At 41.4% G+C, this 20,400-nt stretch overlaps 1 protein-coding gene across 5 annotated transcripts in view; it reads right to left on the reverse strand.

Moving 5' to 3' along the window:
• The window catches only part of LOC124555813 (histone-lysine N-methyltransferase EHMT2), a 280,266-nt gene that overhangs the window by 34,941 nt on the left and 224,925 nt on the right, over window positions 1-20,400 (reverse strand). For 3 of the 5 annotated variants that reach the window (XR_006968596.1, XM_047129880.1, XM_047129878.1), the window contains one exon: window positions 2,636-2,737. The exons of the other annotated variants lie outside the window; for them this stretch is intronic. Coding sequence is in view for 2 of the 3 variants with exons in the window: in XM_047129880.1 (XP_046985836.1) it covers window positions 2,636-2,737 (102 nt within the window). In the remaining variant the exon portion in view is untranslated. The remainder of the gene's footprint in view (window positions 1-2,635; window positions 2,738-20,400) is intronic. 5 annotated transcript variants of the gene reach the window in all.

Here is a 20,400-nt window from a genome sequence, read left to right on the forward strand (position 1 = left end):
AATATAAATCTAACATTTAAATGCAAATAATCAAGATGTATTGTTAAAATTATGTAAGGCTGTCCTTGCAAGAGCCCCTTAGTAACCATCCCCCCATGCTTCACTCCTGTGTGTGTGTGTGTGTGTGTGTGTGTGTGTGTGTGTGTGTGTGTGTGTGAGAGAGAGAGAGAGAGAGAGAGAGAGAGAGAGAGAGAGAGAGAGAGAGAGATATCAAAAGTATACATTTTTCATATTAGGTGCATTGTGCTGCCACATAATGCAGGTACTCCGTATCTGCAACCTCAGTAGTCATTAGACATCGTGAAAGAGCAGAATGGGGCACTCTGCGGAACTCACAGACTTCAAACATGGTCAGGTGATTGGGTATCACTTGTGTCATATGTCTGTACATGAGATTTCCACACTCCTAAACATCCCTAGGTCCACTGTTCCCGACTTGATAGTGAAGTGGACATGTGACGGGACACGTACAGCACAAGAGCGTACAGGCTGTCGTCGTCTGTTGACTGACAGAGACCACCAACAGTTCAAGAGGGTCTTAATGTGTAATAGGCAGACATCTATCCAGACTATCACACAAGAATTCCAAACTGCATCAGAATCCACTGCAAATACTATGACAGTTAGGTAGGAGGTGAAAAAACTTGGATTTCATGGTCGAGGGGCTGCTCTTAAGCCACACTTCATACCAGTAAATGCCAAAGGACTCATCGTTTGGTGTAAGGAGCATAAACATTGGGCCTTTGAACAGTGGAAAAACATTGTGCGGAGTGACAAATCACAGTACACAATGTGGCGATCCGATGGGAGGGTGTGGGTATGGCAAATGCCCAGTGAGCGTCATCTGCCAGCTTGTATAGTGCCAACAGTAAAATTCGGAGGAGGTGGTGTTATGTTGTAGTCATGTTTTTCATGGAGGGGGCTTGCACCCCTTGTTGTTTTGCATGGCACTATAACAGCACAGGCCTACATTGATGTTTTAAGCACCTGCTCAGGTGTTTTGAGAGTAATTGAGGCATATGCTTACATCAGTGATATTCTCTACAGTGGCATATGCAATGTTTGACAGATCAGTACAGACCTGGCCAATGGTACCTTCTTCCAAATCAAACCAGGGTTACTGGAAACCCCAAATAACCTGATATCAGAGAATCATGAAAATACTTCAATATGTCTGGCTGTAAATGAGATGAGATGACAATCATCATCGGCCATAATTCCTTTTTTACCATGTTCCACCTGTTACTGTCCAGTTCTTCTTTCACAGCTTCTTTCTTCTCTAATGCCTCTATAATCTTCATTAATGAAAGATCTTCACAAAGTAGAACTGCAATATTCATTACTGCAGTGATGACTAGGATTTCACCAGTAAGCAAATCTTTCTCCAATGTATTCCGTGAAAGGCAGTTGACATCCTTCTGCTTGCATCCATTTTTGTATACTACTCTGGTGTCATATTCCTGAAGCTTCAGTCCCTACCTGGCTGTTCATCCTGTTGAAAATGATTCAGAATTGACTAAAAAGACCTACTGTAACTAGGTCAACAACTCTCATGACTGTACTAGAGCCAGTGATAGCTCTTCTTGAAGGTGCTTAAAGTGTCCCTCAGGAACTCATTAATAATATTATTATGTCCACTGTGCAAATGTAAATCAGTGTTTGACATCTATGCCAACCCCAAACCATGTTAGCCAACAGTTGATATGGCTACTTTGGCTGTTTCTGTCCCATTAATCCTACGCAAAACATGTTTTCATGTGTTGAGCCAATTTACAAGAATTATAAAAACTTGAATCAGTATATTCCATCATTTTATTTCATTTCTGCTAGTGTCTTTTCCAGTGTAGTCAGTTATTACACGTTCCATGGACCACAATTTTGATCTGTAGCTATGATGTAGAAGGTTTCAATTAATTTAAAATGTAATTCACACTCTTAGTGATATCTCTCTCTCTCTCTCTCTCTCTCTCTCTCTCTCTCTCTCTCTCTCTCTCTCTGTCTCCCCCCACCCCCCACCCCTCCATCCCCCACCCACTCACAAGGGGCCAGAGTGGCTTACTATTTATTTCCTTGACATCTTGACACAGTGTGTGATATCTTGTTTGATGCCACAACTGTTTTCATTAATGAACCTGTATCTATGTCAATATTAAATAGAAAAAAGTTAATCAATGAAGAAAGTTATGGAAGCTTTTCAGTCTAGAAAATCAAATTTGTTCTGTCATAGCCTTAACACAATGTTTATTTTCCATTGTTTGAAACTTTGGTGACAAATTTAACATTTCATGTGCAACAACCAGACAGCGATAACACCCAAGATTATCAGTTTAATTATTAGACTAAGAAAGTAGTAGTTCACACAATCTAATTTCTTCCTTGTCTTTCTTTACACATTTTATTACAATCCAGTTTACAGTACAGTCATCTGACTGGCTGTTGAAGACAAAGAGCACGTCACCAAGTGTTAGTGAAAAAGCAAGCTGTTACTAAAATTAAACCAAGCACATTTTCCAAAGAGAACAAGGGGTACACAACATTCCACTGGAAACAATCACCACGGTGGAAACAAACACCACGATGGAAAAAAATCACCATGATAATCTAAGTGGAGTAATAAGTCATCAAATTAACTTACATGAGGAGTTTTGCCTAGACGTTCCTGTGGGTTCAAACTGCAGGAAACCAATTCTACTGAATTTTTACGCTCATTTACTGAGTTATGGCCAAAGTGTCTTCTCTGTAGCAAAACAAACAGAAAAGAAAATAAAAGGAAAAAGAAATGATAAATGTGACCTGGATGTTTTTATGCTACACAAATTAAAACAGTTTCTTTAATTTCCAATCATGTGGAGACACTAAAAAAAAGGCTGCTAACTACAAAAATAAATAACAAAGAGATAAGAGAAAAGTAAAGATGTGGAAGTTTTTCAGAAAGAAGTTAAAAGAAATATGTAACTTAGGATTTAGCACCCAGAGTGAGAAGAAAAAGAAAGCAGAAAATTTAAGAGAGTCTTGACTCTAAGCTTAGAGAGAAACTTACCTACTTCAGTTTGCTTTTTTAACTGCTTCTCTATTTTTTTCCTCATCCCCAATCAATTTTCTATCACCAGGTGGAGGAACATCCAACACTGAATATTTTAAGTTTCTACACTTCTAAGGAAGTTTTGCGCTAACACAAACTACTATTTAAGTGCACTTATCAATCTTGTTTAAAAATTTTAGGCTTTGATTTTCATGTAGTCTCTCCTAGTTTCAGCTCCAGTAAAAATTTTAATGGAATTTCAAGAATTAAAATCATTTAATCAACATTCTACAATTACACGTGACATAACATGAATGATATGGTAAGAAATATCTGAATGTCTGGAGTGACATAATCCAAAATATATGCAATAAGCAAGATTAATTTATCCATGTTAATGGTGGTTGAACTTCATGGCTGTACACCAAACTATTTGAATAAATACAGCAATTAGCCACTTTTGGCATAGCTTTATTTATGCCAAGCCTTGTTTTGGGCTTTCTCCCATCTTCAATTGGCATAATACATTTATACTTTTGTCAGTATAACATTTTTACTAGCTGCATTTTGAACATTGTAGCTTCCATTTAAAGCTTTTTTCCACCTTCATGTGCATAGCAGAAACACTTTTAGCTTCACAAATGCACTGCAGCATTCAGATTAGTCAACCGAGGGGAGGGGGGTGAATGCATGTGATAATGATGAAACCTCAAAACCATTAAAGACAATATGTCAACTAGTATTTATGCACTATAGGACAGATAGTTCCATTTATTTATTTTCATGCCACAATGATAGGGACTTTTGGAAATTTGTGGTTAGGTCTTAAAGGACCAAACTGCTGAGGTCATCAGCCCCTAAGCTTACGCACTACTTAATCTAACTTAAACTAACTTACGCTAAGGGCAACACACGCACCCATGCCCAAGGGAGGAACTGAGCCTCCAACGGAGGGAGCCACCCGGATTGTGACAAGATGCCTCAGACCACGCAGCTACCCCTTGCAGAAATTATTTGGACTGACTTCACTTCAGTGGAAGAAAGCTACGAGAAAGGGACATTTTGAAATGAACATACAGTAAGATTTTTGCAATAAAAACATGGCAGGCAAAATGAATGGTTGCTATGATGCACGCACTTTGTAATCAGTATTTGAGGAGTGTTAACATGTGCATTGCAATTACTCTGTTTAAAATGTCTGTCATTCTCTTCTAGTGCATATTCAGAAGTTTGATTTGTTGCAGACAGGTACCAGCCGACTTAGCTTAGGTCGCTAATGCAACCTCGTGTGTTTTCGCTTCACTCAAGAAGTGGGACAGATTGCTACTCAACATATAGAGGAAGCATTCAGTGGCAGACAGGCCCATTGGAAGTAGCTGGTAGACATTATAAGTATTGGCTACTCTCAATATGCTTGTCTGTCACTTAGCGCCTCTTGTATGTTGTCAGAAGAAATCTATCTTATTTCATACTGCTATCTTCCTTTCCAGATTTTTGATAGTCTGACAGATCAAAATCTGTAAGACATAGGCACTAAAAACTGGTGGGTCTTGCTGCCAAAGCAAAAAGACAAGTGTTAAGGCTGCTACATCCTGTACAGAAGTGTAGGGGTGAGATTTCTTCCAACTTGTGTGACCGGAAGGAGGAACTCCATGAACAGATGGTTGGTTTCAAATATGCAGCTACCTGCCCCTCACATCCAGTCACTCTTTATCTCATTGATACATGATGTTGAGGCTCATAAACAAATTTACCTCCTGCCTACCTACCAATTCTCTTTATTCTGATATTACCTGGCAACCACAGCATGGATTTAGAAAGATTCACCTGCACAAAACTCAGCTTGTCCTTTTCTCACCTGATATCATGTGAATCATGGATGAAGGGCAACAAGCAGCTTCCATATCCCTAGATTTCTGGAAAGTTTCCAACATGGTGCACCAATGCTGACTGTTAATGAAGGTAAGAGCTTTGGAATATGTTCCCAGATATGTGAGTGGCTTGAAGACTTCTTAGATGATAGAACCCAGTACATTATCCTTCAACAGCAAGTGTTCATGAGAGTCAAGTGTATCATCAGGAAAGTGTGATAGGATCACACTTATTCTCAACATATGCAAATGATCTGACAGACAGGGTGACCAGTAATATGTGGCGATTTGCTGATGATGCTGTGGACTACAGAAAGGTGTCATCATTGAGTGACTGTAGGAGAATACAAGATGACTTGGACAAAATTTCTAGTTGGTGTGATGAATGGCAGCTTGCTTTAAATGTAGAAAAATGTAGTTAATGTGGATGAGTAGGAAAAGGAAATCTGTAATGTTCAAATATAGCGTTGATAGTGTGCTGCTCGACAGTTGTGTTGGCTGAATGTCTAGGAGTAATGCTGCAAAGTGATATGAAATGGAATGAGTAGGTAAGGTCAGATGTGGGAAAGGTAAATGGTCGACTTTAGTTTATTGGGAGAACTTTAGGACAGTGTACCTCATCTATGAAGGTGACCCCTCCAAGGACATTTGTGCGACCCATTCTTGAGTACTGCTCCAGTGTTCTGGATCCCCACTAGGTCAGATCACAGGAAGAAAAAGAAGTAATTCAGTGGTGGGCTACTAGATTTGTTGCTGGTAGGTTTGATCTTTGGAGGGAAGATGATATTCTTTTAGCGAAACAGTTGCGAAAATTTAGAGACTCAGCATGTGAAGCTGACAACAGAAGAAGTCTAGTGCCACCAGTGTACACTTCATTTAACAACCATAAAGGTAAGATAAAAGAAATTGGGGTTTGTACAGAGACATACAGGCACTCACTATTCGTGAGTGGAACACGACAGGAAATGACTAGTAGTTGTACAAGGCACCCTCCACCATGCACCATACAGTGACTTGTGGATAACATAATTTACATGTATGCAGCACAATGCCACTACCTTTCCATGTTGTTGGAGCAAGCTGTGTCACTCTGTAGGTTTGTTCCATAGCACAATAAATTAACTGTGCATGATTTCACCCACACACAAGTGAAGCAAGAACAACCACTGGACTCCCAGCAGCATCCTGTACCACTAGTCAGTTGGACCAAGGAACTATTGTCCCATGCATAGATTGTCGTTAACACCACAAAACAAGTTGCTGAATTTGGAGTGGTGCCTTGACCAGGAAGCATTGACTGCTGATGAAGCGTGTCACATTGTGTCCAGTGATAAGCTGCTCTTCTTCACTATCCCCCAGACTAACATCATCAGCGAGTAAGGCTACTTCTTGGGGAGAGGTTCTATTTTTCCAATATTTTGGAGAGAGAGACACCAGTTTTAATCCTGGCATCAAGGTGTGGGGGGAGGTTCTATTTTTCAAATATTTTGGAGAGAGAGACATGGGTTTTAATCCTGGCATCAAGGTGTAGGGAGACACTGGATATGACTTCATATCATGGCCAGTGGTGACTGAGGAACTCAGACGGCATGATAGTATATCATGGGCTCTCTCTGCTTCTCGTTATCTCTAATATGGCAGTACTGTTGTGCCATTTTTCAACAGGACAATGCTTGTCCACACATGGCACATTTGACTATGAACTGCCTGTATATTGTTAACGTAACCTCATCACCAGCAGGGTCCCCACATCCATCCCCAATAGACATGTGTCAGATCAGCTTGGACATGAATGTCATCCCAGTGCCAATATCTGGGATATCAAGGACCATTTACAACATTTGTGGCCCAGCTTGCCTCAGGAGTGGATACAATGACTTTATGACACCATTCCCAACTGAATCAATGCATGCACAAATGTCAGAGGTTGTGCAACATCATACTGATAAGTGGGCTCATACTGCGACGTTGTTTGTAAATTTGACTTAGGTTTGCTATCATTGAAGTAACATCACATACACTCTCAATCCATGAAGTTTCATTTCGTTTCCTTGTCCCCTTCTACATCTACATCTACACTCCGCAAACCACCTGACGGTGTGTGGCGGAGGGTACCCTGAGTACCTCTATCGGTTCTCCCTTCTATTCCAGTCTCGCATTGTTCGTGGAAAGAAGGATTGTCGGTATGCTTCTGTGTGGGCTCTAATCTCTCTGATTTTATCCTCATGGTCTCTTCGCGATATATATGTAGGAGGGAGCAATATACTGCTTGACTCTTCGGTGAAGGTATGTTCTCGAAACTCTAACAAAAGCCCGTACTGAGCTACTGAGCGTCTCTCCTGCAGAGTGTTCCATTGGAGATTATCCATCATCTCCGTAACACTTTCGCGATTACTAAATGATCCTGTAACGAAGCGGGCTGCTCTCCGTTGGATCATCTCTATCTCTTCTATCAACCCTATCTGGTACGGATCCCACACTGCTGAGCAGTATTCAAGCAGTGGGCAAACAAGCGTACTGTAACCTACTTCCTTTGTTTTCGGATTGCATTTCCTTAGGATTCTTCCAATGAATCTCAGTCTGACATCTGCTTTACCGACGAGCAACTTTATATGATCATTCCATTTTAAATCACTCCTAATGCATACTCCCAGATAATTTATGGAATTTACTGCTTGCAGTTGCTGACCTGCTATTTTGTAGCTAAATGATAAGGGATCTATCTTTCTATGTATTCGCAGCACATTACACTTGTCTACATTGAGATTCAATTGCCATTCCCTGCATCATGCGTCAATTCGCTGCAGATCCTCCTGCATTTCAGTACAATTTTCCATTGTTACAACCTCTTGATACACCACAGCATCATCTGCAAAAAGCCTCAGTGAACTTCCGATGTCATCCACAAGGTCATTTATGTATATTGTGAATAGCAACGGTCCTACGACACTCCCCTGCGGCACACCTGAAATCACTCTTACTTTGGAAGACTTCTCTCCATTGAGAATGACATGCTGCGTTCTGTTATCTAGGAACTCTTCAATCCAATCACACAATTGGTCTGATAGTCCATATGCTCTTACTTTGTTCATTAAACGTCTATGGGGAACTGTATCGAACACCTTGCGGAAGTCAAGAAAAACGGCATCTACCTGTGAACCCGTGTCTATGGCCCTCTGAGTCTCGTGGACTAATAGAGCAAGCTGGGTTTCACACGACCGTCTTTTTCGAAACCCATGCTGATTCCTACAGAGTAGATTTCTAGTCTCCAGAAAAGTCATTATACTCGAATATAATACGTGTTCCAAAATTCTACAACTGATCGACGTTAGAGATATAGGTCTATAGTTCTGCACTTCTGTTCGACGTCCCTTCTTGAATACGGGGATGACCTGTGCCTTTTTCCAATCCTTTAGAACGCTATGCTCTTCTAGAGACCTATGGTACACCGCTGCAAGAAGGGGGGGCAAGATCCTTCGTGTACTCTGTGTAAAATCGAACTTGTATCCCATCAGGTCCAGCGGCCTTTCCTCTGTCATCTATATCGATATCTACCATTTTGTCATCTGTGCGACAATCTAGAGAAGGAACTACAGTGCAGTCTTACTCTGTGAAACGGCTTTGGAAAAAGACATTTAGTATTTCGATTTCGACCTTTAGTCTGTCATCCTCTGTTTCAGTACCATTTTGGTCACAGAGTGTCTGGACATTTTGTTTTGATCCACCTACCACTTTGACATAAGACCAAAATTTCTTAGGATTTTCTGCCAAGTCAGTACATAGAACTTTACTTTCGAATTCATTGAACGCCTCTCGCATAGCCCTCCTCACACTACATTTCGTTTCGCGTAATTTTTGTTTGTCTGCAAGGCTTTGGCCATGTTTATGTTTGCTGTGAAGTTCCCTTTGCTTCCGCAGCAGTTTTCTAACTTGGTTGTTGTACCACGGTGGCTCTTTTCCATCTCTTACGATCTTGCTTGGCACATACTCATCTAACGCATATTGTACGATGGTTTTGAACTTTGTCCACTGATCTTCAACACTATCTGTACTTGAGACAAAACTTTTGTGTTGAGCCGTCAGGTACTCTGTAATCTGCTTTTGTCACTTTTGCTAAACAGAAAAATCTTCCTACCTTTTTTAATATTTCTATTTATGGCTGAAATCATCACTGCAGTAACCGCTTTATGATCGCTGATTCCCTGTTCTGCATTAACTGTTTCAAATAGTTCGGGTCTGTTTGTCACCAGAAGGTCTAATATGTTATCGCCACGAGTCGGTTCTCTGTTTAACTGCTCAAGGTAGTTTTCAGATAAAGCACTTAAAAAAATTTCGCTGGATTCTTTGTCCCTGCCACCTGTTATGAGCATTTGAGTCTCCCAGTCTACATCCGGCAAATTAAAATCTCCACCCAGAACTATAACATAGTGGGGAAATCTACACGAAATATTTTCCAAATTATCCTTCAGGTGCTCAGCCACAACAGCTGCTGAGCCAGGGGGCCTATAGAGACATCCAATTACCATGTCTGAGCCTGCTTTAACCGTGACCTTCACCCAAATTATTTCACATTTCGTATCTCCGTCAATTTACTTCTATACTATTGCACTTCTTATTGCTATAAATACGCCTCCCCCTTCACTGCCCAGCCTGTCTCTGCGGTATACATTCCAATCTGAGTTTAAGATTTCATTACTGTTTACGTCTGGTTTCAGCCAACTTTCTGTCCCTAGTACTATATGGGCGTTGTGACCGTTTATTAATGAGAGCAGTTCTGGGACCTTTCTATAGACGCTCCTGCAGTTTACTATTAGCACATTAATATTGTTATTCCCTGTTGCATTTTGCCTGCTCCTACCTTGCCGTGTCTCAGGAGGCATCTTGTCAGGCCTAGGGAGGGAATTCTCTAACCTAAAAAACCCCCATGTGCACTCCACACGTACTCCGCTACCCTTGTAGCCACTTCCAGCATGTAGTGCACGCCTGACCTATTCAGGGGGACCCTACATTTCTCCACCCGATAGCGGAGGTTGAGAAATTTGCACCCCAGATCTATGCAGAATCGTCTGAGCCTCTGGTTTAAGCCTTCCACTCAGCTCCAAACCAGAGGACTGCGATCGGTTCTGGGAACGATACTACAAATAGTTAGCTCTGATTCCACCCCGCGAACGAGGCTTTTCGCCTTCACCAATTCCGCCAACTGCATGTACGAACTGAGGATGACCTCTGAACCCAGACGGCAGGAGTCATTGGTGCTAACATGAACAACAATTTGCAGTTGGGTGCACCCAGTGCTCTCTATCACCTCCGGCAGGGCCCCCTCCACATCTCGGATGAGACCCCCCGGCAAGCAGACAGAGTGAACACTGGCCTTCTTCCCCGACCTTTCCGCTATTTCCCTAAGGTGCTCCATCACCCACCTGAGGTTGGAGCTCCCCATAACTAGTAAACCCCTCCTCCCCGTGTGCCTGCTCGGACCTTGCTGAAGGAGCGGCCACATGTCCACTCATAGGCAGAGCGGGCAATGCCACACGGCCAGCCTCCACATTTACCCTCCGCTTCGTGCGCCGCGAACGCCGTTGAACCCGCTGCTCCCCTAGGGGAGAGGGTGGTCCAACCGCGCCCGGTACCCTCGAAGATGTCTCGACAGCAGGGACAGTGGGTGAAGCATGTAACACCAGACTCCCCACTGCCGCTACACTCCGAGGCAGCAGCCTGAAGACGGCTGACTGCGGCCATCAACACGTTCAGCTGTTCATGAACAGTGGCCAGCACCTCCTGCGTCCGTACACAGCAGTCACACATCCTATCCATCCTAAGAAATCAATTTACTGTAGAGAGTTATTCAACTTTTAACTAGACTGCTAATTCACTAAAGGCAGCTGATTGTTGACTAAACTGTGGTTGCTAGCCACTTCTTGTAGAAAACAATGAAAATAGCACTACCTGTCTCTGGACTGTATTGAAAACAAACACTAGCACTACTGGCACTATGGTTGACTAAAGGGACTCTCTCTGCCTGTATTCAAAACAAACACGAAATCTATGGAATACTATTACTTCTGGGAGCTTGACTTTGTTTTTTGTCAGACAGCGTATAATGGAAAATCCAGGATGGAATAACAACAGTTGGAAAGGAGAGAGTGCTTTTCCCCACACTGAAGAAGCACTGAGTCACAGACAGGTGCAGCAAAAAAGAATGCTAGATATATTCTGCTATCATACTAAATCCTTCATCAGATGTAGAAAAAACACACATTTACAGAAGCACAGTTTGTGGCCACTGTTGCCACCAAGCTCTACAGCCTGTCTGCAACTGTATTTTAGGTAAGCAGCAATCTTTGCTTGAAAGAGTAGTGGGGGTACAGAAAAGGTGTGAGTGGGGTGGGTTGAGGAGGGGTGGGGAGGGGAGAGATAGCAGGATTGGAGTGGGGGAAGATGCTAGTGCTGGCTGTGGGAGCATGAAGGGAGGGGGTGGGGACAGGACAGGACAGGGGTGCTAGATGCAGCATCATGAGGTTATGCTTGGGAGGGGGGAAGAGAAGCAGCTAGTGTGGGCAACAACATAATAGCTACTTGGGAATTTTTAGTCTTTTGCAGGTTTGTGAAGGAGAACTAAAACAGCTTCCTTTCATGAGTTAGAGAATTTCCAGATTTCCTTATCAAGTAAAAAGGTTAAGGACAATTTTCTTAAAATTTCCAGCAAGGTGCCAAACAGACTGCAGTGGATTTTGTTGTGACCTAGTGCTATGTGCCGTGTTCCATGCTGCAGTCAGCGCTCAATTCAGCTCTGACACACAGAGTACATTTGCAAGTTGCATAATTTGTTGAACCCAAGTCCCAACTACTCCTTCCAGCAAACACTTGAAGATAGCACAAAGCTGGATTCTGGCTGATGGTAGCAGTGATTCTGCCAAGTGTTCTGCCATGGTTGTCACAATGTATCTCTTACTAGTCATGAGACTTCCATTGCACATTACAGCATTAATAAAGCACAGTCTACATCTCCCTGAAATATTCCTAATGGCTTCTCAGAAGTGGTCAAGTTTAATGGAAACATTAATAATGTTCACAGACTGCTGCCACAATTTTTCCTCTCCTTAATTATAGGACAGCTTTTCGCCGTCATTCAACACAAAAAAGGCTGTTGGGTCCTTATTGGTTGACAGCCCTTTTAACTCTGCATATCAAATTGTGATTATCTGATTGCAGAGTGATAATCCTCACTCCATCAGAGAATTGAGTGTCTCCATAGTTTTCCTGAAGACTTGGCACAGATTTATCAGTGACATAGTGAATCATGCTGGTGAGGTGCTCTACCCATTTCCGGATGCTCAATGTTCACATACATCAGCTGGCTATACAGCATCCACTTTTGACTTGCTGAGCACTAATATTGTTTGTTGCCTTCAGAAACTATTCTGTCTTGTACATGGTGTAACCAAACTGGGAAGTGGTCTCTGGAACATTGAACCCACAGAGTAGGGTACATGACTAGTGCTTGTGTGTTTACTCTGTCACATGCAACTCTGCATTTTCACATTATCAAATATTGGCAGAGAGGAAACAAGTAGTAAGAAACAAATCAATACCCCAGTACTGACCAGGGATTGAACCACAGACCTTTGGATCAATAGTCTTGACCATTGAGCCGCCAAGCCATACAGTATGACAGTTAAAGTGAAGGTTCTACAGCAGATTTTGAAATCGGCCAGATTAATTGAAATCCTATAAATGAATTTTACAGGACAAATTTTCATGTAAACTAACATATACTACAACCTTTCTATGGAAAATTATGTGAATATGTAATGAAAACCATGTGCACATCATATCGCTACAGATGAGGAGTTGCCAAGGACACGAGCAGTGAGCAAGATTAATGCTTGTGCTGACCACCTCTACTGAAAGCTTAGTCAAGTTTCATCCCAGAGATGATGACGATGATGATGATGATGGACTCAATAGTGTGTAATTAGTCCCTGTTTCCTCATAACCAAGAAATCACCAGTGAAACTTGGCAGGTAATATAGAGTCGAGAGGATCCAAAGGCTGTGACGCCATCACAGGAAATGACTTCTAGAATACAGTGAGATTAATGGACGACTAAGTAATTTCTGATTTCCTACTACAAGAATCGGCACATGGCATTTGTGGCAAGTGGAAGTTTTAGCTCGATGAGATCTCTTAAGGTTTGCTATTAATTCAGCTGAGCAGATACTGCATACAGTAAAAAGGGAGTGTTGTTCATAAAAATATTAACAACAGTGTAGCAGTCTTTCTATAGTCTTGGAGCCATTGGTATATATTGGACTAAAGGTTGAGTAGTCATGGAATGCTAACTCTAACCAACACTGATGGACACTAGCATCTGTGCAATCCTCCATGCCAAACTGGAGACAATATATCAAGGACTATAACACAGGGGAAAACTGTCTGAGGGGTAGACAGGCATACTATTGGGGCGAGGATGTCTTCTAGTCAATCTGTTGCTTTTCCCATTTTTGAGTGATCCATAAGGCAATGGATGTTATGAGTTATGACTAACAGGAGTAATAAGTAGTCTGGGCCTGTGAACAATCTTAACCAAACAATTAATTAGAAGTTGTTGGAGGGATATTTCAGAGTTAGAATCCTTGTTTCCACCTAGAGACTAGCAGCAGGGCTCACCAGGAAAGACACCTAGGCAACACATCCATAACCTATCAAGACAAAATTAGTCATGGTGAAATTGTACTAGAATCTGATAATCTGCACCCCAAGAGGTGTTCTGTGGCAGCACAAGGAGTTTAATTTCCACTTATAGTTTCTCTTCAGCTGTTTCAAGTCACTTTATGGGCAAATAGCAACCCTAAAAAGTGAAAGATGTCTACTGCTCCCAGCAGCTGATCATCAAGATATGACTCAGGGTATAGGTAGGTGGACCAAGTTCTACAGAAGAGTATGACCCTGAGTGTCATAGATAAAAAGCCAATACCCATAATTTTGGGCCCAAATATGTGTCTCCTGAACGGCCAATATTGAAAATGACAGCCTGCACAGCATAGTAAAATAGAAATTTAGTACAGACGGAAGTCATTTACATATAAGGCAGATGACATATTTGGTCTTGCACTTGTGATAATCCCACTTATGGCAATTGTGAAAGGCTAGTGATAAAGATTTAACTCTTTTAACTCCATTTTCCTACACAAGTTGATTATTTAGGACCATACCAACAATCGCCTGTAAATGTCAATATGATATTAAATTCTTAACACAATTGGGTAAACGGCCTTCGAAGTTAAGATGTGGTGTTGTCACACTGTATCTCACAATTTTTGTAAATCAAGGGAGACTACTATTAGGCATCACTGATGACAGAGTCAGATCATGAAAGTCTGTTGGTTGTGGATCTAGATCTTCAAAATCCACAGTGAAATTGTGAATGCCAATTTCTTGTTTCCAGCATCAACAAAGCCTCTGATTTACCACCCATTCCAGCAGTTTGCATTGCATCATTGATGAATTGTTCAGTCTGTAGCAGTAAATATCATGTAGATTTTTACCAGGTACAATGATAATTTCTGTATACTGGGAGGGAAAAGATGTCTCTAGCCAAACATTGTTAAACATAACCACTATTCTTTTTAAAAAAATTTTTTTAAAATTATCACTGAGGTCGTGAAGTATTTGATTGTGTATACTATAGTACCTGGTCCTGGGGATTTATCTTTGCATTGCACTTGTGTGTTGTTGACCAATCAGTCTGTAAAAGGCGCATTATATATCTCCATCTGATGGGTGTCAGAAGATAAGATAGTGTACACCATAAAAATTTAATGAAGCGTAAAACTGCTCGAGGCCGACATTTTGGCATAATGCATCTCCTATAATTCAGCTACATCAAAAGGAAGGGTATGTAGGTCTCATCGATCTAAAACTCTGGAATTCCAGTAGGTAAAAAATTCCTACTGTTATGTTGCAGTTGTATGCCCATACACTAAAGTGACATTGTTTCCACATTCATGTCCCCACTGTTTGATTAAACTACACTGAAGCATCAGAGAAACTAGTACAGGCATGCATATTCAAATATAGAGATATGTAAACAGGCAGAATATGGCACTGCATTCGGCAACGCCTATATAAGACAAAAAGTGTATAGCGCAGATGTTACAATGGTTACTGATACTACAAGGGGAGGTTATCAAGATTTAAGTGAGTTTGAAAGAGGTGTTATAGTCGGCGCACAGGCAATAGGACACATCATCCCTGAGGTGGCGATGAAGTGGGAATTTTCTCATACGACCATTTCACGAGTGTACTGTGAATATCAGAAATCTGGTAAAACATCAAATCTCCGATGTTGCTGTGGCCGAAAAAAGAACCTGCAAGAAGTGCGACCCTTCCACAAACTGCTGCAGATTTCAATGCTGGGCCATCAACAAGCATCAGCATACAAACCATTCAACAAAACATCATCATTATAGGCTTTTGGAGCCAAAGGCCAACCTGTGTACCCTTGATGACTGCACAACAGAAAGCTTTATGCCTCACCTGGGCCTATTAATACTGACACTGGACTGTTGATAACTGGAAACATGTTGCCTGGTCGGATGAATCACGTTTCAAATTATATCGAGTGGGTGGATGTGTACGGGTATGGAGACAACCTCACGAATCCAGCATGCATGTCAGCAGAGAACTGTTCAAGCTGGTAGAGGCTCTGTAATGATGTGGGGCGTGTGCAGTTGGAGTGATATGGGACCCCAGATACATATAGATATGACTCTGACAGGTGACACATATGTAAGCATCCTGTCTGATCACGTGCATCCATTCATGTTCATTGTGCATTCCGACGGACTTGGGCAATTCCAGCAGGAAAATGCAACACCAAACACATCCAAAATTGCTACAGACTGGCTCCAGGAACACTCTTCTGAGTTTAAACACTTCCACTGGCCACTAAACTCCCCAGCCAAAATTGCTACGGACTGGCTCCAGGAACATTCTTCTCCAAAATTGCTACAGACTGGCTCCAGGAACACTCTTCTGAGTTTAAACACTTCCACTGGCCACTAAACTCCCCAGACATGAACATTAGTGAGCATATCTGATATGATTAAAACTGTGTGCCGGACTGAGTCTCGAACTCGGGACCTCTGCCTTTCGCAGGCAAGTGCTCTACCAACTGAGCTACCCAAGCATGACTCACGACCCATCCTCACAGCTTCAATTCTGCCAATAACTCATCTTCTACCTTCTAAACTTCACAGAAGGTCTTCTGCGAGCCTTGCAGAACTAGCACTCCTGAAAGAAAGGATATTGTGGAGACATGGCTTAGCCACACCCTGGTGGATGTTTCCAGAATGAGATTTTCACTCTGCAGCAGAGTGTGCACCGATATGAAACTTGATGGCAGATTAAAACTGTGTGTCAGGCCGAGACTCGAACTCGGGACCTTTGCCTTTAGTGGGCAAATGCTCTACCAATTGAGCTACCCTAGCACGACTCACGACCCATCCTCACAGCTTCAATTCTGCCAGTAACTCATCTCCTACCTTCTAAACTTGACAGAAGCTCTTCTGTAAACATTGCAGAACTAACACTCCTGGAAGAAAGGATATTGTGGAGACACGGCTTAGCCACAGCCTGGGGGATGTTTCCAAAATGAGATCTTCACTCTGCGGTGGAGTGTGTGCTGATATGAAACTTCCTGGCAGATTAAAACTGTCCCGGACTGAGACTTGGATAGCTCAGTCGGTGGAGCACTTGCCCACAAAAGGCAAAGGTCCCGAGTTAGAGTCTCGTCCCAGCACGCAGTTTAGATCTGCCAGGAAGTTTCGTATCAGTGCAAAATCCACTGCAGAGTGAAAAATCTCATTCTAGATATCTGAGATGCCTTGCAACTTGCTGTCCAGAAGAGATCTCCTCCCCTCATACTCTTACGGATTTATGGACAGCATTGCAGGGTTCATGGTGTCGATTCCCTCCAGCACTACTTCGAAAATTAGTCGAGTCCATGCTGTGTTGTGTTGGTGCACTTCTGGGTGCTCGCAGAGACCCTACACAATAGTAGGCAGATGTACCAGTTTCTCTGGATCTTCAATGTACAAGCTTGTGACTGATCATTTGTACAAAATTAGATTAGTAGCAGAATTTAAATTTGCAACTAAGACTCCAAATGATTAAATGTTATACAATTCAAGTAGTCTCATACGGAATGGAGGCATGGACTCTTAATAAGGTAACAATGAAGAAGACTGAGGAATTCCAAATGTGGCTATATCAACGAGTGTTAAAAAATATCCTGGACTCACAGAATTACCTATAAAGAACTTCTAAGGTGAATCAAGAAGAATAAGTATTCGAAGAACACAATCAAAAGCAGGGAGCAAGAATATTTTGACAACATCGTGAGAGGAGAAAGGTACAATGTTCTCAGACTCATGACAGGAAGATAAGTTGCACGGAAAAGATTGGTAGGCAGAAGATGAACAATGTGGCTACAGAATCTGACAGTGGTTTGGTTTGTATGCACTTCCATACAACTGTTTAGCTCCACAAAGTCAAAAACAAGATCAGCAAAAATGACAAGATGACAGCCCAATGACAAGATGATAGACCAGGACGTACCTCTCACCATTGTAATGCTCCTTATCTATTTATGAGGTCTTCAAGTATTTTTTTGAGAGCTCTGTAGGAGATAGTTGCATAGAGATGGTGCGGATGAATAGGGTATTGCATTATGTGCTGCATGGGTAATCATACTTGTTGTTTCTTGTAATATCTTGTCAATATCTTTTTCTTGGGATATTATGATGTAGGCTACAAGAGCCTGCATCCCAAATGGCTTTTCATAGGTATCACTGGATTTTGAATATTGTATTGATAAAATGGTTGGCATATAGACGCTGTCGCAAAGAACATTGTGGACGAACCACTGTATCACAGGTACAAAATTAAAACTGCAAAGAGGAGCTGCCATGTGTGACACTAAGGCCATCCACACATGAGACTATTCAAGTGGTACAAAACAAGTAGGTCCTCTAAATTGCTGACTGGTTACCAACTGGATATCATTGCAGTTCTGCACACAAATGTACTATACAGTTCAGAACTGTGAAGAGATTTCCTCCCAGTATATTTCTAAAATATGATAAGTAGTTAGAAGAGGTTGAGAGTGTTAAATTCTTGGTATACAATTTCATAATAAAATCAACTGTGAGGAACATACAATATAACTGCTGAAGCACCTAAACAAATCTTTATTTGTAGACATTACTGATATAAAAATAAAAAGAGCTAAGATACTTCACTTACTTTCATTTTTTAATGTAATACAGGATCATTTTTAGGGATAACAACCAAGCTAAAGTTTTCCAAATCCAAAAGAGTGCAACACAAATCACTTGTGATGTGGAAACAAGAATGTCCTGCAGAGGCCTGTTCAAGGCTGAGTATATTAACTACTGCTTTTCATTATATTTATTTCTTAATGAATGTATCTCTCTTTCAAGCCAACAGTTTGGAATCGGTAGCCGGCCGGGGTGGCAGAGCAGTTCTAGGCGCTAGAGTCTGGAACCGCGCGACCGCTACGGTCGCAGGTTCGGATCCTGCCTCGGGCATGGATGTGTGTGATGTCGTTAGGTTAGTTAGGTTTAATTAGTTCTACGTTCTAGGGGACTGATGACCTCAGAAGTTAAGTCCCATAGTGCTCAGAGCCATTGGAACCATTCTTTGACTACTTTGATGAATTTCTTAGCAGAACCAACTGATGTATATATTATGTATAATATTAAATAATGTGAGTATTATGTAAAATCCGACTTCTTTATGTCTTCAGTTCAGTAATGTGACCAATGTGAGTGAGTGAGTGAGTGTCAAAAACTTGTTTTCTATCGGATGATGCATGGCTACAATACCCAAAGTAGCATCATATGCACCTCAGTTTATTGTACATTTACATGTTTTGTGACACGATTGGTATCACTTCTTAAATGAAAACATGTTTCAGATTTTTATTTATTCCACATGAATGAGGACCATTCCACTTAGGATCCATTGAAGCAACATGTATTCTTGTTATATGATGTGTTCTACTTCTTGAGGATTCCTCTCTGTGAATCTGAGTACAAGAAGTGCATCATGATGTGTTCTACTTCTTGAGGATTCCTCTCTGTGAATCTGAGTACAAGAAGTGCATCCTATCAAATCTAATCAGGAAAGATGTTGTGAGCTTGCAGGATTACACCTGAGCAGCTTTTTGTTACACACACAAACAAGTCAAATCTGAGAAACTGGCAAACAGTCATTCAACATACCTCAATTACAAATCATACCACCCTGTTATATTAATGGCATGTTGCTAGGCTGATGGATTATTTACTATTATTGAAATTGGTTATGCTGGAAGAATTTGTGATGGGGGAATATTTTGCACTTTATCAAACAGTGGAACACACACACACACACACACACACACACACACACACACACACACACACACACACACACATTGAGATTTTATACCCATCAAGATCAGTGTCCAATGAAAATGATACGCCCACGTCCATTAATATTTTGTAGCATATTAAACATTTCCTTTATCATGCTACTTAATGGGATCACATTATCAAAATATTCTGGATATTATGAAAAAAATAACTGTAGGTTAAGCAGAGAAAGAAAATTAAGTCAGTATGCCACTGAATCAAGAAATAAGTGATTCCAGAGTTAATCCTTTAACAGCTCACACCATAAATAAGTTACTTTTGAGTAGATCCATATGCTGATGTTCTAAAATGCATGGAGGTTCCTATATTCATCAAAGGAAAAATGAAGGAAAAGCCACTGGACTAACTATCCTCCACTAGTTGCACTCTCACTTTGGGTAACTTATATTAAAGTGACACATTCCACACCATTACGAAATGTCGTATTCATGATCTATGGAACAAGGATTAATGAATGTATGTAATGTACATATGTATGTATGTATGTATGTATGTATGTAGGTGTTGAAATCACCCAGCAGGATAAATAAGGGTGGGTGGGGGAGGGAAGGAGGGGGCTGATTGATGTACTAGATCTTTCAGCTCTGGACAGGATGTGTGTAACTTGTACCAAGGCAGACAGTTCTAACAGTTACAGCTTGAAGTACCTGCTTGCAGAAAGCAGATGATTGTACTAATGTGCACAGACTCCCGAAGCACTCTCCAGATAGTTCGAACATGACTAAAAACATGTTAGTTTCGGGCTGTGTAACTGTGATTCTTGCAGTGCTACATGTGTGGTGGAGAAGGGGGACAACTGCTTGAGTTCAGCCAGATGGTAGTAATGATTATCAATGTTCCATTCTACAATGATTACAAGAGGAGTTGGACTGACAAAGATGAAAAGCAGTTAGGTTAAGTTGCTGTTCATTCCTGAGCTTCTGAAGGACAAACATAATATCCATACTTATAGGGAAGATTCAGAGTCAAACGGTCTCCTCTAATGTGCTTTGGTTTACACTTTTTC

Source organism: Schistocerca americana, chromosome X (assembly GCF_021461395.2).
Source record: "Schistocerca americana isolate TAMUIC-IGC-003095 chromosome X, iqSchAmer2.1, whole genome shotgun sequence".
NCBI classification, from domain to species: domain Eukaryota; kingdom Metazoa; phylum Arthropoda; class Insecta; order Orthoptera; family Acrididae; genus Schistocerca; species Schistocerca americana.